At 46.3% G+C, this 18609-nt stretch overlaps 1 protein-coding gene across 2 annotated transcripts in view; it reads left to right on the top strand.

Annotated features, from left to right (window-relative positions):
* CAD (carbamoyl-phosphate synthetase 2, aspartate transcarbamylase, and dihydroorotase) overlaps positions 1–9859 on the top strand; it is a 71580-nt gene extending 61721 nt beyond the window's left edge. For both annotated transcript variants that reach the window (XM_077489389.1, XM_077489390.1), the window contains 6 exons: positions 257–469; positions 559–684; positions 2413–2568; positions 3023–3124; positions 3216–3310; positions 6934–9859. In XM_077489389.1, the coding sequence (XP_077345515.1) occupies positions 257–469; positions 559–684; positions 2413–2568; positions 3023–3124; positions 3216–3310; positions 6934–7036 (795 nt within the window). In that variant the 3' untranslated portion in view covers positions 7037–9859. The remainder of the gene's footprint in view (positions 1–256; positions 470–558; positions 685–2412; positions 2569–3022; positions 3125–3215; positions 3311–6933) is intronic.
* Positions 9860–18609: the final 8750 nt, after the last annotated feature.

Raw genomic sequence — 18609 nt, forward strand, 5'->3', positions numbered from 1 at the left:
TTTACAATAGCCCCATCCTGGACCCTAGGGCAGCCTGTGAGAGGACTAATGGAGGGCAGGTATTGGCAAGTGGCCCTTTATATTTTTTCTAGGTTAGTAGTGTAAACCGGAGTGCTGTGCCAGTAGTATTAGGATAGTTGATGTAGTTGATCGGTTTCTATTAAATATCTGCTGGTCTTTACTGTCTGTCACATTGCCCAAGCATGCTACAGAAAATGTTGAGTCCTTCTCATCTCTATCGTCATCTTGTCTCCAGGGAAAGATCATGGCATCCATGTTCTTTGAGGCCAGTACACGGACCAGCAATTCCTTTGCAGCAGCCATGCAGCGTCTGGGAGGGTCAGTGCTCACTTTCTCAGAGACAACATCATCCTCCCAGAAGGGTGAATCTTTGACGGATTCTGTGCAAACGATGAGCTGTTACTCCGACGTGCTGGTGGTGAGACATCCGGAGCCCGGAGCAGTGGAGGTAGGAGCTGTTCGTTCTTTTACTTTTACTTCCACCTTTCTGTTAGCTCATGTATATTAATTACCCTGAGATGTCTCTTCGATCCCCAGCTGGCTGCCAAACACTGCCGCAAGCCGGTCATCAATGCCGGAGATGGGGTAGGGGAGCACCCAACACAGGCTCTGCTGGATATATTCACCATACGGGAGGAGCTGGGGACTGTCAACGGGATGACTGTAAGTTCTGCCAAATCATTGCCCAGTCCTAGAAAAAGAATCTGTGCGTATCGCTGGTCATTCTGCATACACAACATGAGGGGTGGGAGATTAGTGATACCACCATCCTTAATACATAAGATTTAATATCAGCATAATCATGAACATTGGGGACATTTTTAAATTGCTAATAATTGTGGAAGGTCCTTTGTGTGTGGATTTAGGTGGCAGAGGTGCTACTCTAGGGCTGGATCTAGACCAGTGGTCTGCAAAGTGTGGCCATTTGCTGGCCTTTATCCGGCCCTTGGGGTACTATTCCTCCCTCTGATAGCAGACACTATCCTGCCAACTGAAGGTGGCAATGGGGCACCATTCCTTCCCATTGACACCAACCATGGGCACCATTCCCTCCCATTGACACCAACCATGGGCACCATTCCCTCCCATTGACACCAACCATGGGCACCATTCCCTCCCATTGACACCAACCAGGGACCACGGTTCTTCCACCTAATACCGAATGTGATGTTTGCTCCTACTGATGCTAGGAAAATGTCCACTCCTGCTGACCACAGTTCGGTCCCCCCTAAAGTCTCAAGGGCACAAAGTGTCCCTTTTTTGTTTAGAAAGTTTGAGACCCCCCTGATCTAGGTGGCAGGAGCAGTATGTGCAATGGAGAGGCTCTGGATGATGTAGGGTGGTATGTGTGCCCCAGAATATGACCTAGGTGGTTGGGGTAATGTGTACCCCAAGCAGGAGCTCTGTGGTGGGTCTAGAAGTGCACCTCAGACAGGATCAAGGAGGTGGGGGGCAGTATGTGTACTCCAGGACAAGAGCTACTGTAAGTGGTGGTACATTTACTGCAGGACAGGATCTAGAAAGAGTATTGCTAAAGTGCAGGCATTGCCAGTCTGGTATGTAAACGAAAAGCTAACGGTGTTGTGGTTGTCTCCAACATTTTGGGTTTGTTTCCTTGAATCCTGTGCTCCTTCTAAAGCCACATCCTGTTATCAGGGAGAGCAATCTAGTTTTGGTTGCACCAAGGTCAGGCACAGCATACTTGTTCTCCATTGTACATAAGCAGGGTGATAGGGTAGCGTAGGTGCCCCAAACTTGTATGTCCTTCAAAGGACACATGTGAACTCGCCATTGAAAGCAAGGGTGATTCCTCTGTGTTAAATTACGCTGACAATACACATTACATTCCAATTGTATCCTCTTGTTTGGATTTTCAGCTCTGTAGTTTGAGGGTCTGCTGTAACATTCCGGATTGTATCTGCTCAGTACGACCTCATACATAGTCTGTATGGTCGGTTGAGCAAACCTGTCTGGGACTCATTCAGCTTTGGAATTCAAGGATTCCTAATGTCATGGCTTGACATTTTGGCCAATAATGATTGAATGATTTCACAAACTGAATGGGTTTAGGAATTGCTAAAACTTTACTTGGTATGGTAATTGAATACATTTCTATAGGGTTCTGTACATAATTTATGGGCCCAGGTACAACATGACAATTGGGGACGCTCCAGCATTCATGAATTTAATTTACGCAAAGTTTTCAATACAATAAAAATGTAATCAATATCATTCCTTTCCATTGAAATTTCTATCGGATGTAATAACCTGGCGATATGGAGCTTATGGTGTCCTGCATTGTCTTCACGGACTGTCGTCCTCTTCTTGCTGTGTACGGCGCATGCAGGACTGCAGTGTCTTCTCATTTAAGTGATGCAATTTTTCCTTTAGATCACCATGGTGGGGGATTTGAAGCACGGTCGTACGGTTCACTCTCTGGCGTGCCTCCTCACCCAATATCGTGTCAACCTGAGGTATGTCACACCACGCAGCTTGAGGATGCCCGCTAAGATCATCCACTTTGTGGCTTCCAAAGGAATCAAACAGGTGAGCGGCTGGAGATGGCGTCTTGTGTGTCAGGAGTACCCGGGAGGGGAATCTTGTGTGTAGGGAGTGTGTCAGAAGGGGCTGGGAAGGTAGAATAACGGGATGGTCTCGAGAGGAGATTTGTGACGGGAAGGATGTGGGGTGTCGGAAGGTGGGGGGGTGTTGAGGGGGAGCCTATTGGGATTGGCTCAGGGAGAGAAATTGTGATGGGAAGGATGTGGGGTGTTGGGAGGGGTAGTGTTGAGCGGGAGCATATTGGGATTGGCTCAGGGAGGGAAATTGTGATGGGAGGAACTTGTGGTGGTGACAGGTGACATTTAAGGGAGCTTATTGTGTTGAGGCTGAAGGAGCCCATTGTTTTGGGGGGGAAAGCCTAGGGAGTCTGGAGGGGAGTGCAGAGTGTTGTGTTAATTCAGACATTTTGTGCCTTTTTTTTTTTTCTTTGTGGTAACAGGAAGAGTTTGACAGCATTGAAGAGGCTTTGCTGGACACGGATGTCCTCTACATGACCCGCATACAGAAGGAACGGTTTGACAGCAAGGAGGAGTATGACCGGGTGAGTAACCCTTTATAATCATCCCTGATGATATTGGGGTGTCTGCTTTGTCGCCCAGTCTTGTCGGTTTACCTTCTTTTCTCTCTTCCAGTGCTTTGGCCAGTTTATCCTCACCCCGCACATCATGACCCGGGCCAAGAAGAAAATGGTGGTCATGCACCCAATGCCACGAGTTAATGAGATCAGGTGAGACTCGGGTTCTGGTACTCTGACATGTGACTCTGGAGTGTCCTGCGATGGGTACGGGCGGGGGACACATGCAGCGAACCCCCAAAAGGCTGTGGTGTTCAAAAGAACATCTAGGTGTAGAAATGTAGGCTCGTTGGTTCAAATATCTTGACGCATACTTGCATGTACTAATGCAAAAAAAAAAAAAGTTTAAAAACTTTTTTAAAGGCGCAGTGATTTTAATGTTGCTCAAAGTGAAACAATAAAAATTCCTTTAAATATAGTGCCTGGGTGGGGGTCCCCTTAGTCTGCCTGTAAAGTGGCACATCTATACCGTGTATAGACCCTGCTGCAGAAAAACTGACATACAGTATCTCACAAAAGTGAGTACACCCCTTACGTTTTTGTAAATATTTTATTATATCGTTTCATGTGACAACACTGAAGACATGACACTTTGCTACAATGTAAAGTAGTGAGTGTACAGCTTGTATAACAGTGTAAATTTGCTGTCCCTTCAAAATACCTCAACACACAGCCATTAATGTCTAAACCGCTGGCAACAAAAGTGAGTACACCACTAAGTGAAAATGTCCAAATTAGGGCCAATTGGCCATTTTCCCTTCCCGGTGTCATGCGACTCACTAGTGTTACAAGGTCTCGGGTGTGAACGGGGAGCAGGTGTGTTACATTTTGGTGTTTATCGCTCTCACTCTCTCATGCTGGTCACTGGAAGTTCAACATGGCAAAGAACTATCTGCGGATCTGAAAAAAAAAAGAATTGTAGATCTACATAAAGATGGCCTAGGCCAGTGATGGCGAACCTTGGCACCCCAGATGTTTTGGAACTACATTTCCCATGATGCTCGTACACTCTGCAGTGTAGTGGAGCATCATGGGAAATGTAGTTTCAAAACATCAGGAGTGCCAAGGTTCGCCATCACTGGCCTAGGCTATAAGAAGATTGCCAAGACCCTGAAACTGAGCTGCAGCACGGCCATACAGCGGTTTAACAGGACAGGTTCCACTCAGAACAAGCCTTGCCATGGTTGAGTGCACGTGCTCAGTGTTTGGGAAATGGACGTATGAGTGCTGCCAGCATTGCTGCAGAGGTTGAAGGGATTTTGGGGGGGGGGGGGGGGGGTTCAACCTGTCAGTGCTCAGACCATACGCTGCACACTTTATCAAATTGATCTGCATGGCTGTCATCCCAGAAGGAAGCCTCTTCTAAAGATGATGCACAAGAAAGCCCGCAAACAGTTTGCTGAAGACAAGCAGTCTGATGAAACCAAGATAAACGTATTTGGTGCAGATGGTGTCAAGCGTGTGTGGCGGCAACCAGGTGAGGAGTACAAAGACAAGTGTGTCTTGCCTACAGTCAAGCATGGTGGTGGGAGTGTCATGGTCTGGGGCTGCACTAGTGGTGCCGGCACTGGGGAGCTACAGATCATTGAGGGAACCATGAATGCCAACATGTGGAGCACGATCCCCTCCCTTCGAAGACTGGGCGGTGGGGCAGTATTGCAACATAACGACCCCAAACACACCTCCAAGATGACCAATGCCTTGCTAAAGAAGCTGAGGGTAAAGGTGATGGACTGGCCAAGCATGTCTCCAGACCTAAACCCTATTGAGCATCTGTGGGGCATCCTCAAACGGAAGGTGGAGGAGCGCAAGGTCTCTAACATCCACCAGCTCCGTGATGTCGTCGTGGAGGAGTGGAAGAGGACTCCAGTGGCAACCTGTGAAGCTCTGGTGAACTTCATTCCCAAGAGGGTTAAGGCAGTGCTGGAAAATAATGGTGGCCACACAAAATATTTACACTTTGGGCCCAATTTGGACATTTTCACTTAGGGGTGTACTCACTCATGTTGCCAGCAGTTTAGACATTAATGGCTGTGTGTTGAGTTATTTTGAGGGGACAGAAAATTGACACTGTTATACAAGCTGTACACTCACTACTTTACATTGTAGCAAAGTGTCATTTCTTCAGTGTTGTCACATGAAAAGATAGAATATTTACAAAAATGTGAGGGGTGTACTCACTTTTGTGAGATACTGTATATAAGGAGAAAAGATTTATTACAATATAAAATTATTAAATATTTATTTGAGATGAATATGTACAGTTGAGAATTTTTGGAATGGGGAAATGGCGAGGAGGTATCTGGCCCCATGTGGGTTACCTTGTCATATTGAAACACCATCTCTGTCACTCTCTCTCCGTGTGCAAATATGAAGCAAAATCACTCCAGAGGAGGTAAACTCTGCATGATGGAGGGTGAAATAGGATCTGGACTAGGGATATGCAATTAGCGGACCTCCAGCTGTTGCAGAACTACAAGTCCCCATGAGGCATAGCAAGACTGTGACAGCCACAAGCATGACACCCAGAGGCAGAGGTATGATGGGACCTGTAGTTCTGCAACAGCTGGACGTCCGCTAATTTCATATCCCTGATCTATGGGGTGAGCTTAGAATCTGAAAAGGGGTAGTAGGAGCTGGGAAGGGGGGTAGGCTTAGGTGCAGAAGTGGGGGACATAGGAGCTGGGGGGTGGTGATGGCAAGATAAAGTGGGCTATGGGTACTGGTGGGGATTTTAGTGTGGAGGAAGGTTTATAGGAATTGGAGGGTGAGATTGTGTGTAGATGGTGTTATAGGAACTCTGGGGGTGGGGTTGTGTGTGTAGAGGAAGGGGTTATAGGAACTCAGGTGTGTGTGTGTGTGTGTGTGTGTGGAGGAGGGGGTTGTAGGAACTCAGGGTGGGGTTGTGTGTGTAGAGGAAGGGGTTATAGGAACTCGGGTGGGGTTGTGTGTGTGTAGAGGAGGTGGTGTTATAGGAACTCTGGGGTTGTGTGTGTGGAGGAAGGGGTTATAATAACTCTGGGGGTGGGGTTGTGTGTGTAGAGGAAGGGGTTATAGGAACTCGGGTGGGGTTGTGTGTGTGTGTGTAGAGGAGGTGGTGTTATAGGAACTCTGGGGTTGTGTGTGTGTGTGGAGGAAGGGGTTATAATAACTCTGGGGGTGGGGTTGTATGTGTAGAGGAAGGGGTTATAGGAACTCTGGGGTGAGGTTGAGTGTGTGTGTGTTACACAGATGTCTATACAAATCACACCCTGAAGTTGCTAAAAGTAGTACAGAAAGTACTTATGGAAATTGGTGCGGCACCGCAAAGTCTGCGTCGTACCGATTTGGATGGTGCCATTGCTGACACGTCAAATCGCATGCCAAATTGCTCAATGTGCATAATGGAATATGACCCCTTCGATATCAAACTGATTAAAATACACTTACACGTAGAGGTGTGATGCCTGACACAAGGATTTGTATTCTTTTCTCCTGCACCGCTGGCTCCAGCTGCAAACAGACTGCCAGCCTCCATGGGCTAGTATGGGGTGACGTCACTCAAGGCTCCGCCCTACGCATTTCAATGTCATCACCAGGAGCGGCATCAGCCGATTTTAAGTGATGTTTATGGACTTTATGCATTATATGGGACTTTGCTTGAAACTGAACATTAAGGGACTTATCGTAGGATTATCTGTAGTGAATTGAGGTGGACTCAAATTTTAACCACTTCCTGCATTACCGATTTTTGTCTCATTCCATTATCCTGACTTTTTTTTTTTCCTCTCCCTCAGCTTTGAAGTGGACTCGGACCCCCGTGCTGCCTACTTCCGTCAGGCTGAGAACGGTATGTTCGTACGCATGGCACTGCTGGCCACAGTCCTGGGGAAGTACTGACACCCCCCCCTGAAATGGTTACAACTACCATTACCCCGCGTGGATCTCTGAGGCTGCACTCCAAGGACAAGAACCAAAGAGAAGCCACCAGCTCTGGACCAACTTTTGGACTCTGTAGGATTCCTAAACTAGATGCACTATCCGGCCTCCCCACTCCATCAACCCCATTAACACATCCAACGCTTAGTGCTGCTGCTGTCTACACGGATTATGGGGCTTATGGTCTGGCTGGTGGAAGTGCTTGGCTGCTTCCCCATAGTTAGTTTGTCCATTTGGTAGTTATGTTAGCTATGCTGTAACCTACTCTGGGCTAATTATGTGACACTTATCTGACACTTATAAATGGCTTTTGACCTTTTTAATAAATGACGACTGCAATGTTTAAGGCTTACAAAGAAGTGGGGTATCCAGTCTATAACAGGTATTGGGGTTAAAAGGAAATTATTCCAGAAAGTCATGCCGTGTTTAGAAAATCTTTCAAAAAAAGACAGACACAGTAAATACAACCGTATAACCGGAATCTTGGAATACAAAACCCACAAGGACAGATATAGGGACAGAACATTCCATAAATAAGAGATAGATGTCCCTAACTCTGTCTCCAGTCATAGGGAGAGAACATTTTGAGAATTAAGAGATAAAAGGTCTCTTACTCTGTCCACAACCAACACTATAACTGTCACTGATCATTTCAGAAAATGTATTGACCTAGCCAGTCCTCTTTTACCCAATCATAAGGACCGAAGACTTGAACTATGAGATTTCGTTTCCCAACTCTGTCCTCCATCAGCTTCTACTGTCCCTGATCATTTCATGAAGTGTATAGCAGCAGTCTTTCTCCAGCCATATGGACCCAACAGTCTGAAAATGAGAGAGAGAGAGAGAGAGAGAGAGGTCTCTAACTCTGTCCCCGATTCTTTCATGAAGCCTATAGCCCAAATCTGTCATTGTCCCTTGATTTATAGGAACAAAACGATCTGGAAATTATCGATAGAGGTCCCCAACTCTATCCACGATTAGTTTCTCAACTCTTACCCTGATCTTTTCATGGAGCATGTAATCCCAGATGGTCTTCCCCTATCGTAGGGGCAGAACACTGGAAATATGAGGTAAAGGTCCCTTATTCTTTCCATAAAGCATATTGCACAAACCCATCGTTCCTAATTCTGTACCCTCTCATTTAATGGAGCGTATAGCACTAGCCTGTGATTGCTTTTTCATAAGGACAGAACAGCCTGGAAATAAGAGATTGAGGTCCCCGACTCGGTCTCCAATTAGCTTTTTGATTCTGTCTCCGTTCAACTTCTCTACTCTGTCTCCTCCGCTCGGGCTTTCCGACCCCTGTCTCCTCCGCTCGGGCTTTCCGACCCCTGTCTCCTCCGCTCGGGCTTTCCGACCCCTGTCTCCTCCGCTCGGGCTTTCCGACCCCTGTCTCCTCCGCTCGGGCTTTCCGACCCCTGTCTCCTCCGCTCGGGCTTTCCGACCCCTGTCTCCTCCGCTCGGGCTTTCCGACCCCTGTCTCCTCCGCTCGGGCTTTCCGACCCCTGTCTCCTCCGCTCGGGCTTTCCGACCCCTGTCTCCTCCGCTCGGGCTTTCCGACCCCTGTCTCCTCCGCTCGGGCTTTCCGACCCCTGTCTCCCGGAAAAATTTCATGACATGTAGCATGTCTTCATTTCATGATCATAGGGACAAAACACTCCAGATTTAAAGGTATAAAGGTGTTCTGCTCCATACCCTGTCAACATTGTAATTGTAAATTGCACAAACCTGTCATAGTTCCCTGATTGCAGGGATGGAACTCTGGGAATAAGACATGGAGGTTCCTAATTCTGTCTCTGATCAGCTTTGCGACACCGCCCCAGATAATTTCATGAAGTGTTTAGCACTAGCCTGTCTTCGTCTCCCGATCATAAGGGCAAAACACTCCAGATTTAAGGTATAAATGTTCCCTACTCGATCCCCAATCAACATTGTACCTGTAAATAGCACAAACCAGTCCTCGTTCCTTGATCGCAGTGATGGAACACTGGGAATAAGACATAGATGTCCCTAACTCCGTCTCTGATCAGCTTCCTAACTCTTTCCCAATCATGAGTCCTGTAGCACTAGCCTGTCGTCATTCCCCTGGTCATGAAAAAGACTAAAATTCTTTTCATTCGATTTTTCAAGCCATTTATTTCAAGTGTGTTTTTCATGTATCTCTTTGGTTCTAGTGCCGGGCCCTCTGTGGTACTATCATTGTATGTTGAGTCAAAAAAACTTTACTGCCCTGTTGTAGCAGCTTGATTACTGCATATTTACACTTCATAAATGGTGGACAGCATCCAATCTTTGCCATGTATTTGTATTTATATATATTTTTTTTTTATACCATTCTGTTTAAACTTGCCCCATTTTGTGTAAACCATCTCAGTATCTTGCTTGGTTGCAGCAGAGTTTTAGGGTAGGATTAGTTACTGGGGAGCAGCCAGTTCCCACCAGCCAACCACCGCCACCTTTATTTTAAATGAAGATATGGATATTAAGCGATTCTTGATGTAGACGGCTCCATGTCTGCATGTTTGTAGAAATCAGTTGCTGGTTGTCCTTTTAATATTTCACTATTGTCTGACTTATTCTGATCACTGGGGAGGGGGTCTTCATGGAGGGACCTCTCCGAATCAAGCAATGGAGGAGACCTTTTTGCCCAGTGGTCTCTGCTGCTTTAGTAGCGCTAATGGAGATGGTGGACCGCTCTGAAGGGAACGCTCTTTTATAATGTGAAGGTACAGGTAATGCTTGTTTATCCTTTTTTTTTCTAAATAAAGTGAAATGCGCACAATTGCTTCCGACTCCTGTGGCGTTAATTCTGTGTGTTTTTCATTTGTAAAGTTCGAAGAGGAGGAGATGAAAGATTCCCAGAGCTTGAGGTGAAATAAAAGGTAGCCCTAGCAGTTTACTAACGCTGGGCATATGAACTGTGTGATTGTGGAGTTCTAAAACTCTGTCTCCACCAAAGACTTTGCAACCCACGTATAGCATGGTAAAATGTGAGAAATGCAATCCATGCATGCTACTGTATTAAATAGTGTCCCATCAGCACTAGAGCCTCAGGTTTAGGTCTGTATCTCAAGCAGGAGGTTGAGAGCACAGGGACCCAGTTTGCCCAGGATCAGCATTGAGGTGCCACAGTGCCATGGTGGGCCAGCCATGGGCACCAATGATACTCTAGGGCAGGGGTTCTCCAAATTGTCTAGACAAAGGGCCAGTTTACTGTCCTTCAGACTTGAGGGGGGCCAGACTGTGGTCATTGGGAGTAGAAAAGGTCCCGATGTTGGTCGGAATAAACCATGCCCTATTGTTTCAGTGGGAGGAATTGTGCTCTATCGTTTGTGTCAGTGGGAGGAATTGTGCCCCATCCTTGGTGTCATTGGGTGGAAGTCTGCCCCTTCATTATTAGCGGTGGAATCTTGTCCTATTGTTGCTATCAGTGGATGAAAATAGTGCCCCAAGGGCCACATAAAAGCAAGCAAAGGGCCAGTTTGGAGACCACTGCTCTAGGGCCAGGATCCATGGCTCTGGTGCAGGGCAGGGGTGGCATTCAGAAGATGGGAGTCCACCAACTTCAGACCACCTCCTGTCCTCTGGGGCACTGCTAGAGCCAAAAGAGAGGACTTTAAGGATGGGGAAGGGGGGGATTTTTGGTGGGTGACTGTGACCCATGTGACTGGGCTTTTTGGTGGGTGGGATGGGGGCGCCTGTGTAATTGGGGACTGGTGTATATAGAAGATCTCTGATGTGATGAGGGTCTTTGAGGTTATGTTAACCTAATCAAGGTGGTATCATTTTACATTTTTTTACAGTTTAGACTGGGTTCTCTGAGATTTTACATGCTTTTCAAGGGTGCTGTGACCAAAAAAAGGTTGAGAAATGTTGGTTTAGGTCAGGGATGGTGAACTTTGGCACCCCAGCTGTTTTGGAGCTATATTTCCCATGATGCTCATAGACTCTGCAGTGTAGTTGAACATCATGGGAAATGTAGTTCCAAAACATCTGGGATGGAAAGGTTCACCATCACTGGTATAGGTTGTGATGCAATACACGCCCTGGAGTGTAATGAGGTCATGGGGATAGGGGGGCCATCTGTAATGAGGACATGCTTTTTTTTTTGGGGGGGGGTCCCTCCCTCCTCTCCCTCCTCTCCTCTGTAAGGAATACAAGGAGATATGACATTTTTGCAATGAGGACATGGAGTTACCACCTCTTTGTAATGATTACATAGGGGATATAACCTCTCTGTAATGATTACATAGGTGATATAACCTCTCTGTAATGATTACATAGGTGATATAACCTCTCTCTAATGATTACATGGGGGATATAACCTCTCTGTAATGGGGACAAGGGGATACAACTCCTCAGTAATGAAGACATGTGGATATGACCTTTCTGTTATGACAAGGAGATAGGACTCCTCTGTAATGAGGACATTGAGGATACGATGCCTCTGTAATGAGGGCATTGTGGTATGACACCTGTCATGATTACCTAGGGAATTAGACCCGCTTTATAAGGTGGACATGGGGGACATCACCCTTCTGTATTGAGGATATGGAGGTACCACTCATCTGTAATGATTACATTGGATTATAATCTGTCTTTAAATAGAATATAGGGATACCACCCCTCTCTATTAGAGACATGGGGATAGGACCTCTCTGTAATGAGGACATAGGAATATGATTTCTCTGTGATGAGGACATGGGGTCCTATCCTTATGTCTTCTTGAGAGAGGGGTAGTATCCCCATCTGTAATGAGGACATGTGAATACCACTCCTCTCCTGGTGCAGACATGGGGATAGTATTCCTCTGTAATGAGTACAAGATGATATGACTTTTTGCAATGAGGACATGGGGGTACCACCTCTCTGTAATAATTACATAGAGCGCAGTGGTATCCCCATGTCCTCAATATGGACAGGTTATAGCTCCTGAGGACCAAGGAATACAACTCCTCTGTGTAAATGTCTTGCAGGACAATTTTATGGATCAGATGGTAGACGCACCAACTAGAAATAAAGTGTTACTGGATCTACTGATTACCAACAATACAGACCTGATCACAGATGTGGAAATACGGGGCAATTTAGGAAATGGCGATCGCAGGTCAATTGGCTTCAATTTGCTTCAGTATAAATCGCACAAAAATCGCACCTTGGGCAGCACAGTGGTGTAGTGGTTAGCACTCTCGCCTAGCAGTAAAAAGGGTTGCTGGTAGCAACCACTCCCTCTCCTCCCAGCACTGTAGCAACCACCCCCTCTCCTCCCGGCACTGTAGCAACCACCACTGTCATAACAGGGTGGCACAGTGGTGTAGTGGTTAGCACTCACCTAGCAGTAAAAAGACGCTGGCTTGAATCCCAACCACGACACTACCTGCCTGGAGTTTGTATGTTCTCCCTGTGCCTGCATGGGTTTCCTCCGGGTACTCCGGTTTCCTCCCACACTCCAAAGACATGCTGGTAGGTTAATTGGCTTCTGTCCAATAAATTGGCCCTAGTATATGAATGGATTGTGGGCTCCTTGAGGGTAGGGACCGATGTGAGTGTGCAATGTACAGGGATAGGGACAATTGTAGACACTCACTCAGGTTGGACTGGTGTCTTTATTCAACCTTACTAACTATGTAAAAAAAAGAGAAGGGAAATACAAAGACACTGAATTTCAAAAGAGCCAACTTCCCTAAACTACGAACCTTGCTAGAAGATATAAATTGGGATAAAATCTTAGGAACAAAGAACACGGAGGAGAGATGGGTTTGCTTTAAGAGCATATTAAATAAGGGCATTAGCCAAGCCATCCCATTGGGTAATACATTTAAAAGAGCGAGCAAAAGTCCTGGATGGCTTAACGCCAATGTAAAAATGCATATAAAAGCAAAGGAGAAGGCCTTCAAAAAATACAAGGTTGAGGGATCATCCTCAACATTCCAACTTTATAAAGAATGAACCAAGAAATGTAAGGGTGCAATTAGGGTGGCTAAGATAGAATGTGAAAGACACATAGCGGAGGAGAGCAAAAAAAAAAAAAATCCCCAAAAAATATTTTTACCGCTTCAGCCCTGGAAAGTTTTACCCCCTTCTTGACCAGAACACTTTTTTTTATAATTTGGCAAACAATTGCGTCCTTTTTTTCCCCCCACAAATAGAGCTTTCTTTTGGTGGTATTTGATCACCTCTGCGGTTTTTATTTTCTTGCGCTATACACAAAAAAGTGCGTACATTTTGAAAAAAAAAAAGTTTTTTTGCTATAATATCTCCAAAAATGTTTTTAAACAAATTTCTTCATCAGTTTAGGCCAATATATATTTGTATACATATTTCTGGTAAAAAAATAAATTGCAATCAGCATATATTGATTGGTTTGGGCAAAAGTTATAGCATCTGCAAACTATGGGGAAGATTTATGGCATTATTATTTTTTTTTTTTTTTTTTACTACCCTGTTTTCCCCGAAAATAAGACTTGGTGTGATTGTTGGTGGTGGCTGCACTATAAGCCCTACCCCCCAAATAAGCCCTAGTTAAAGTCCTGGTAGGTCTTATTTTTCAGGGTAGGACTTATTTTTGGGGAAACAGTGTAGGGTTTATATTGCAGCCATCGCCGACAATCACGCTAGGTCTTATTTTTTGGGGAAACAGGGTAGTAACAGCGGTGATCAGATTTTTAGCGGTCTTGTGACGGACAGAACGGACACTTTTGACATTTATACAGCGATCAGTGCTATAAAAATGCACTGATTACTGTGTAAATTACACTGGTAGGGAGGGGGTTAACACTAGGGGGCAATCAAGGGGTTAATTATGTGTTCTAACTGTATGGGGATTGGACTGAGGTGAGGAGACATATCACTGTTCCTACTTACTAGGAACATATGACATGTCTCCTCTGACAGCACAGAGATTTGTGTGTTTGCACAGACAAATCCCTGTGCTGGTTCTTGAGCTCGGGCCGTGTGCATCGGGTCCCTCGTTGTGCAAGAACTGTTCCCATAAACGTTTAGCGTACAAAATAAGGTCGGTTGGCATGGACCATAGGGTGAGTACATGGATTGAAAACTGGCTACAAGGGCGAGTTCAGAGGGTGGTGATAAATGGGGAGTACTCGGAATGGTCAGGGGTGGGTAGTGGGGTCCCCCAGGGTTTTGTGCTGGGACCAATCCTATTTAATTTGTTCATAAACGACCAGGAGGATGGGGCAAACAGTTCAATCTCTGTATTTGCGGATGATACTAAGCTAAGCAGGGCAATAACTTCTCCGCAGGTGTTGAAACCTTGCAAAAAGATCTGAACAAATGAATGGGGTGGGCAACTACATGGCAAATGAGGTTCAATGTAGAAAAATTTAAAATAACGCATTTGGGTGGCAAAAATATGAATGCAAGCTATACACTGGGGGGGGGGGGGGGGCCTTTGGGGGAATCTAGAATGGAAAAAGACCTGGGGGTCCTAGTAGAGGATAGGCTCAGTAATGGCATGCAGTGCCAAGCTGCTGATAACAAAGCAAACATAATATTGGCATTAAAAAGGGGATCAACTCCAGAGATAAAACAATAATTCTCCCGCTCTACAAGACTCTGGTCCGGCCGCACCTGGAGTATGCTGTCCAGTTCTGGGCACCAGTCCTCAGGAAGGATGTACTGGAAATGGAGCGAGTACAAAGAAGGGCAACAAAGCTAATAAAGGGTCTGGAGGATATTAGTTATGAGGAAAGGGTGTGAGCACTGAATTTATTCTCCCTGGAGAAGAGACGATTGAGAGGGGATATGATTTCAATATACAAATACCGTACTGGTGACCCCACAATAGGGATAAAACTTTTTCGCAGGAGGGAGTTTAATAAGACTCGTGGCCACTCATTAAAATTAGAAGAAAAGAGGTTTAACCTTAACCACCTCAATACAGTGCACTTACACCCCCTTCCTGACCAGACCAATTTTCAGCTTTCAGCGCTCTCACACTTTGAATGACAATTACTCAGTCATCCAACACTGTATCCATATGAAACTTGCGTCCTTTTTTCCACACAAATAGAGCTTTCTTTTAGTGGTATTTAATCTCTAGTGGGTTTTTAATTTTTTGTGCTATAAATAAAATAAAATGTACATTTTTTAAGTTGTCATTTTTTCCCACAATTCTTTGAAAAATGAAGATTTTTTTTTATTATTATTTTTTTTTTTTACAAAATTGTCATATTATCAGGTTATTTCTCACACACAGCATATGCATACAACAAATTACACCCCAAAATACATTCTGCTACTCTTCCCGAGTATGGCGATACCACATGTGTGAGACTTTTACACAGCCTGGCCACATACAGAGCACCAACATTGATGCAGTACCTTCAGACGTTCTACGAGCAAAAATGAGGCATCTCATTTCTCAACCACCTATTACACTTTTGAAGGCCCTGGAGTACCAGGACAATGGAATTTCCCATAAAATGACCCCATTTTGGAAAGCTAACACCCCAACGTATAATCTGTGAGGCATAATGAGTCTTTTGAATGGTTAATTTTTCTCCAGAAGTTTTTGGAATATGTGGAAAAAAATTAAAACGCATTTTTTTTTTTACACAAAATTGTGAATTTATAAGATATTTCTAACACATAGCATGTATATAGCAAAAATTACACCCCAAAACACATTCTGCTACTCCTCACGAGTATGGCGATACCACATGTGTAGGACTTTTACACAGCCTGGCCACACATTGAAGTAGTACATTCAGGCATTCTAGGAGCATAAATGACACATCTCATTTCATTCCTACCCATCACACTTTTGAAGGCCCTGGAGCACCAGGACAGTGAAATTACCCACAAAATGACCCCATTTTGGAAAGCAAACATCCCAACGTATATTCTATGAGACATGGGCTGCAAATAGGTACTCGGGTACTCTGATGGGCTGGAGATAGGTACTCTGATGGCCTGGTGACAGGTACACGGGTACTCTGATGGCCTGGTGACAGGTACTCTGATGGCTTGGTGACTGGTATTTGGGTACTCTGAAGGGCGGTGACAGGTACTCGGGTACTAAGATGAACTGTGACAGGTACTCAGGTACTCAGATGGACTGTGACAGGTACTCGGGTACTCAGATGGACTGGGACAGGTACTCGGGTACTCAGATGGACTGGGACAGGTACTCGGGTACTCAGATGGACTGGGACAGGTACTCGGGTACTCAGATGGGCTGTGACAGGTACTCGGGTACTTTGATGGGCTGTGACAGGTACTCGGGTACCTTGATGGGCTGTGACAGGTACTCGGGTACTCGGATGAACCGTGACAGGTACTCGGGTACTCTGATGGACTGTGACAGATACTCGGATACTCTGATGGACCGTGACAGATACTCGGGTACCCTGATGGACTGTGACGGGTACTCGGTACTCTAATGGACTGTGACAGGTACTCGGGTACCCTGATGGACCGTGACAGGTACTCGGGTACCCTGATGGACCGTGACAGGTACTCGGGTATCCTGATGGACCGTGACAGGTACTCGGGTACTCTGATGGGCCGTGACAGGTACTCGGGTACTCTGATGGGCCGTGACAGGTACTCGGGTACTCTGATGGGCTGTGACAGGTACTCGGGTACTCTGATGTGCCGTGACAGGTACTTGGGTACTCTGATGTGCGTGACAGGTACTCAGATGGGCTGTGACAGGTACTCGGGTACCTTGATGGGCTGTGACAGGTACTCGGGTACTCGGATGAACCGTGACAGGTACTCTGTTACTTTGATGGGCTGTGACAGGTACTCGGGTACTCTGATGGACTGTGACAGATACTCGGATACTCTGATGGACCGTGACAGATACTCGGGTACCCTGATGGACTGTGACGGGTACTCGGTACTCTAATGGACTGTGACAGGTACTCGGGTACCCTGATGGACCGTGACAGGTACTCGGGTACCCTGATGGACCGTGACAGGTACTCGGGTATCCTGATGGACCGTGACAGGTACTCGGGTACTCTGATGGGCCGTGACAGGTACTCGGGTACTCTGATGGGCCGTGACAGGTACTCGGGTACTCTGATGGGCCGTGACAGGTACTCGGGTACTCTGATGTGCATGACAGGTACTCGGGTACTTTGATGTGCCGTGATAGGTACTCGGGTACTCTGATGTGCCGTGATAGGTACTCGGGTACTCTGATGTGCGTGACAGGTACTTGGGTACTCTGATGTGCATGACAGGTACTCGGGTTCTCTGATGTGCCGTGACAGGTACTCGGGTACTCTGATGGGCCGTGACAGGTACTCGGGTACTCTGATGGGCTGGGACAGGTACTCGGGTACTCTGATGGGCTGGGACAGGTACTCGGGTACTCTGATGGGCTGGGACAGGTACTCGGGTACTCTGATGGGCTGGGACAGATGTTCGGGTACTCTGATGGGCTGGGACAGGTACACAATTACTCTGATGGACTGTGACAGGTACTCTGATGGACTGTGATTGACAGGTACTATGAGGGGTGGTGACAGGTCCTCTTTATTGGGGGGGGGGGCAATCAGTATGATTGGTGTACACTGTAGGCGGTAACGAGATGTTACTGCAATCTCCTCCTCACACACGATCGGTGTGTGAGGAGAAGAACCCGGTAACATCTCGTTACGATCGAAAGGATCACAGCCGATCACGTGGGTAAACAGCCGGCCGATGGCTGTTTACCAGCGTTGGTGACGAGCAGTGTTCCCATGGAACACGCCGCCACCGACGTGCACGCGCAGCGCGCTCACGATCGTGCGCATGCGCCGTGCACAGTCGGGGTGTGACCATCTGTGATCGGCCGTGATCACGTGGTAAACAGCCATAACCAATGGCTGTTCACCCCCTTCGGTGGCGAGCGGTGTCTCCATGACACGCCGCCACCGAAGAAACAGGGATGCGCTCGCACGATCACCTGTTCCCGCCACAATAGGTGCGCCGCCTGGCCGTCATTTGACAGCCGGCGGTCAGCATCTAGTTAAACTTCGTAGAGGGTTCTTTACTGTAAGAGTGGCAAGGATGTGGAATTCCCTCCCACAGGTGGTGGTCTCAGCGGGGGGGGGGGCATCGATAGTTTAAAAAAACTATTAGATAAGCACCTGAACGACCACAACATACAGGGATATACAATGTAATACTGACATATAATCACACACATAGGTTGGACTTGTGTCTTTTTTCAACCTCACCTACTATGTAAAGAGGACATTGGTATGTGACCTCTCTGTAGATGAGAACACAACTCCTCTGTGCTGAGGATACAGGGATACAACCTCTCTGTATTGGGGATATGACCCCTCTATGATGGGTATAAAACCTCCCTGTAATGAGTATATGACCCCTTTTGTAAGACCTGTTGTGTCTGTGCTCAGACTAGAAGTTTCATTGTGTCCATACAGAATTTGCTAGGTAGATATAAATATTTGTGCTTCTACCACAAGGCCTAAAAGGTTAGTGTTCATTCCCTGGGATCCATGGCCCCCGATATGAAAAATCCCCCCTATTTAAGACAGTCTGCGGACTTCATC

Source organism: Lithobates pipiens, unplaced genomic scaffold (genome assembly GCF_037356315.1).
Source record: "Lithobates pipiens isolate NorthernLeopardFrog02 unplaced genomic scaffold, aLitPip1_a1.2 Scaffold_18, whole genome shotgun sequence".
In the NCBI taxonomy this organism is placed as follows: domain Eukaryota; kingdom Metazoa; phylum Chordata; class Amphibia; order Anura; family Ranidae; genus Lithobates; species Lithobates pipiens.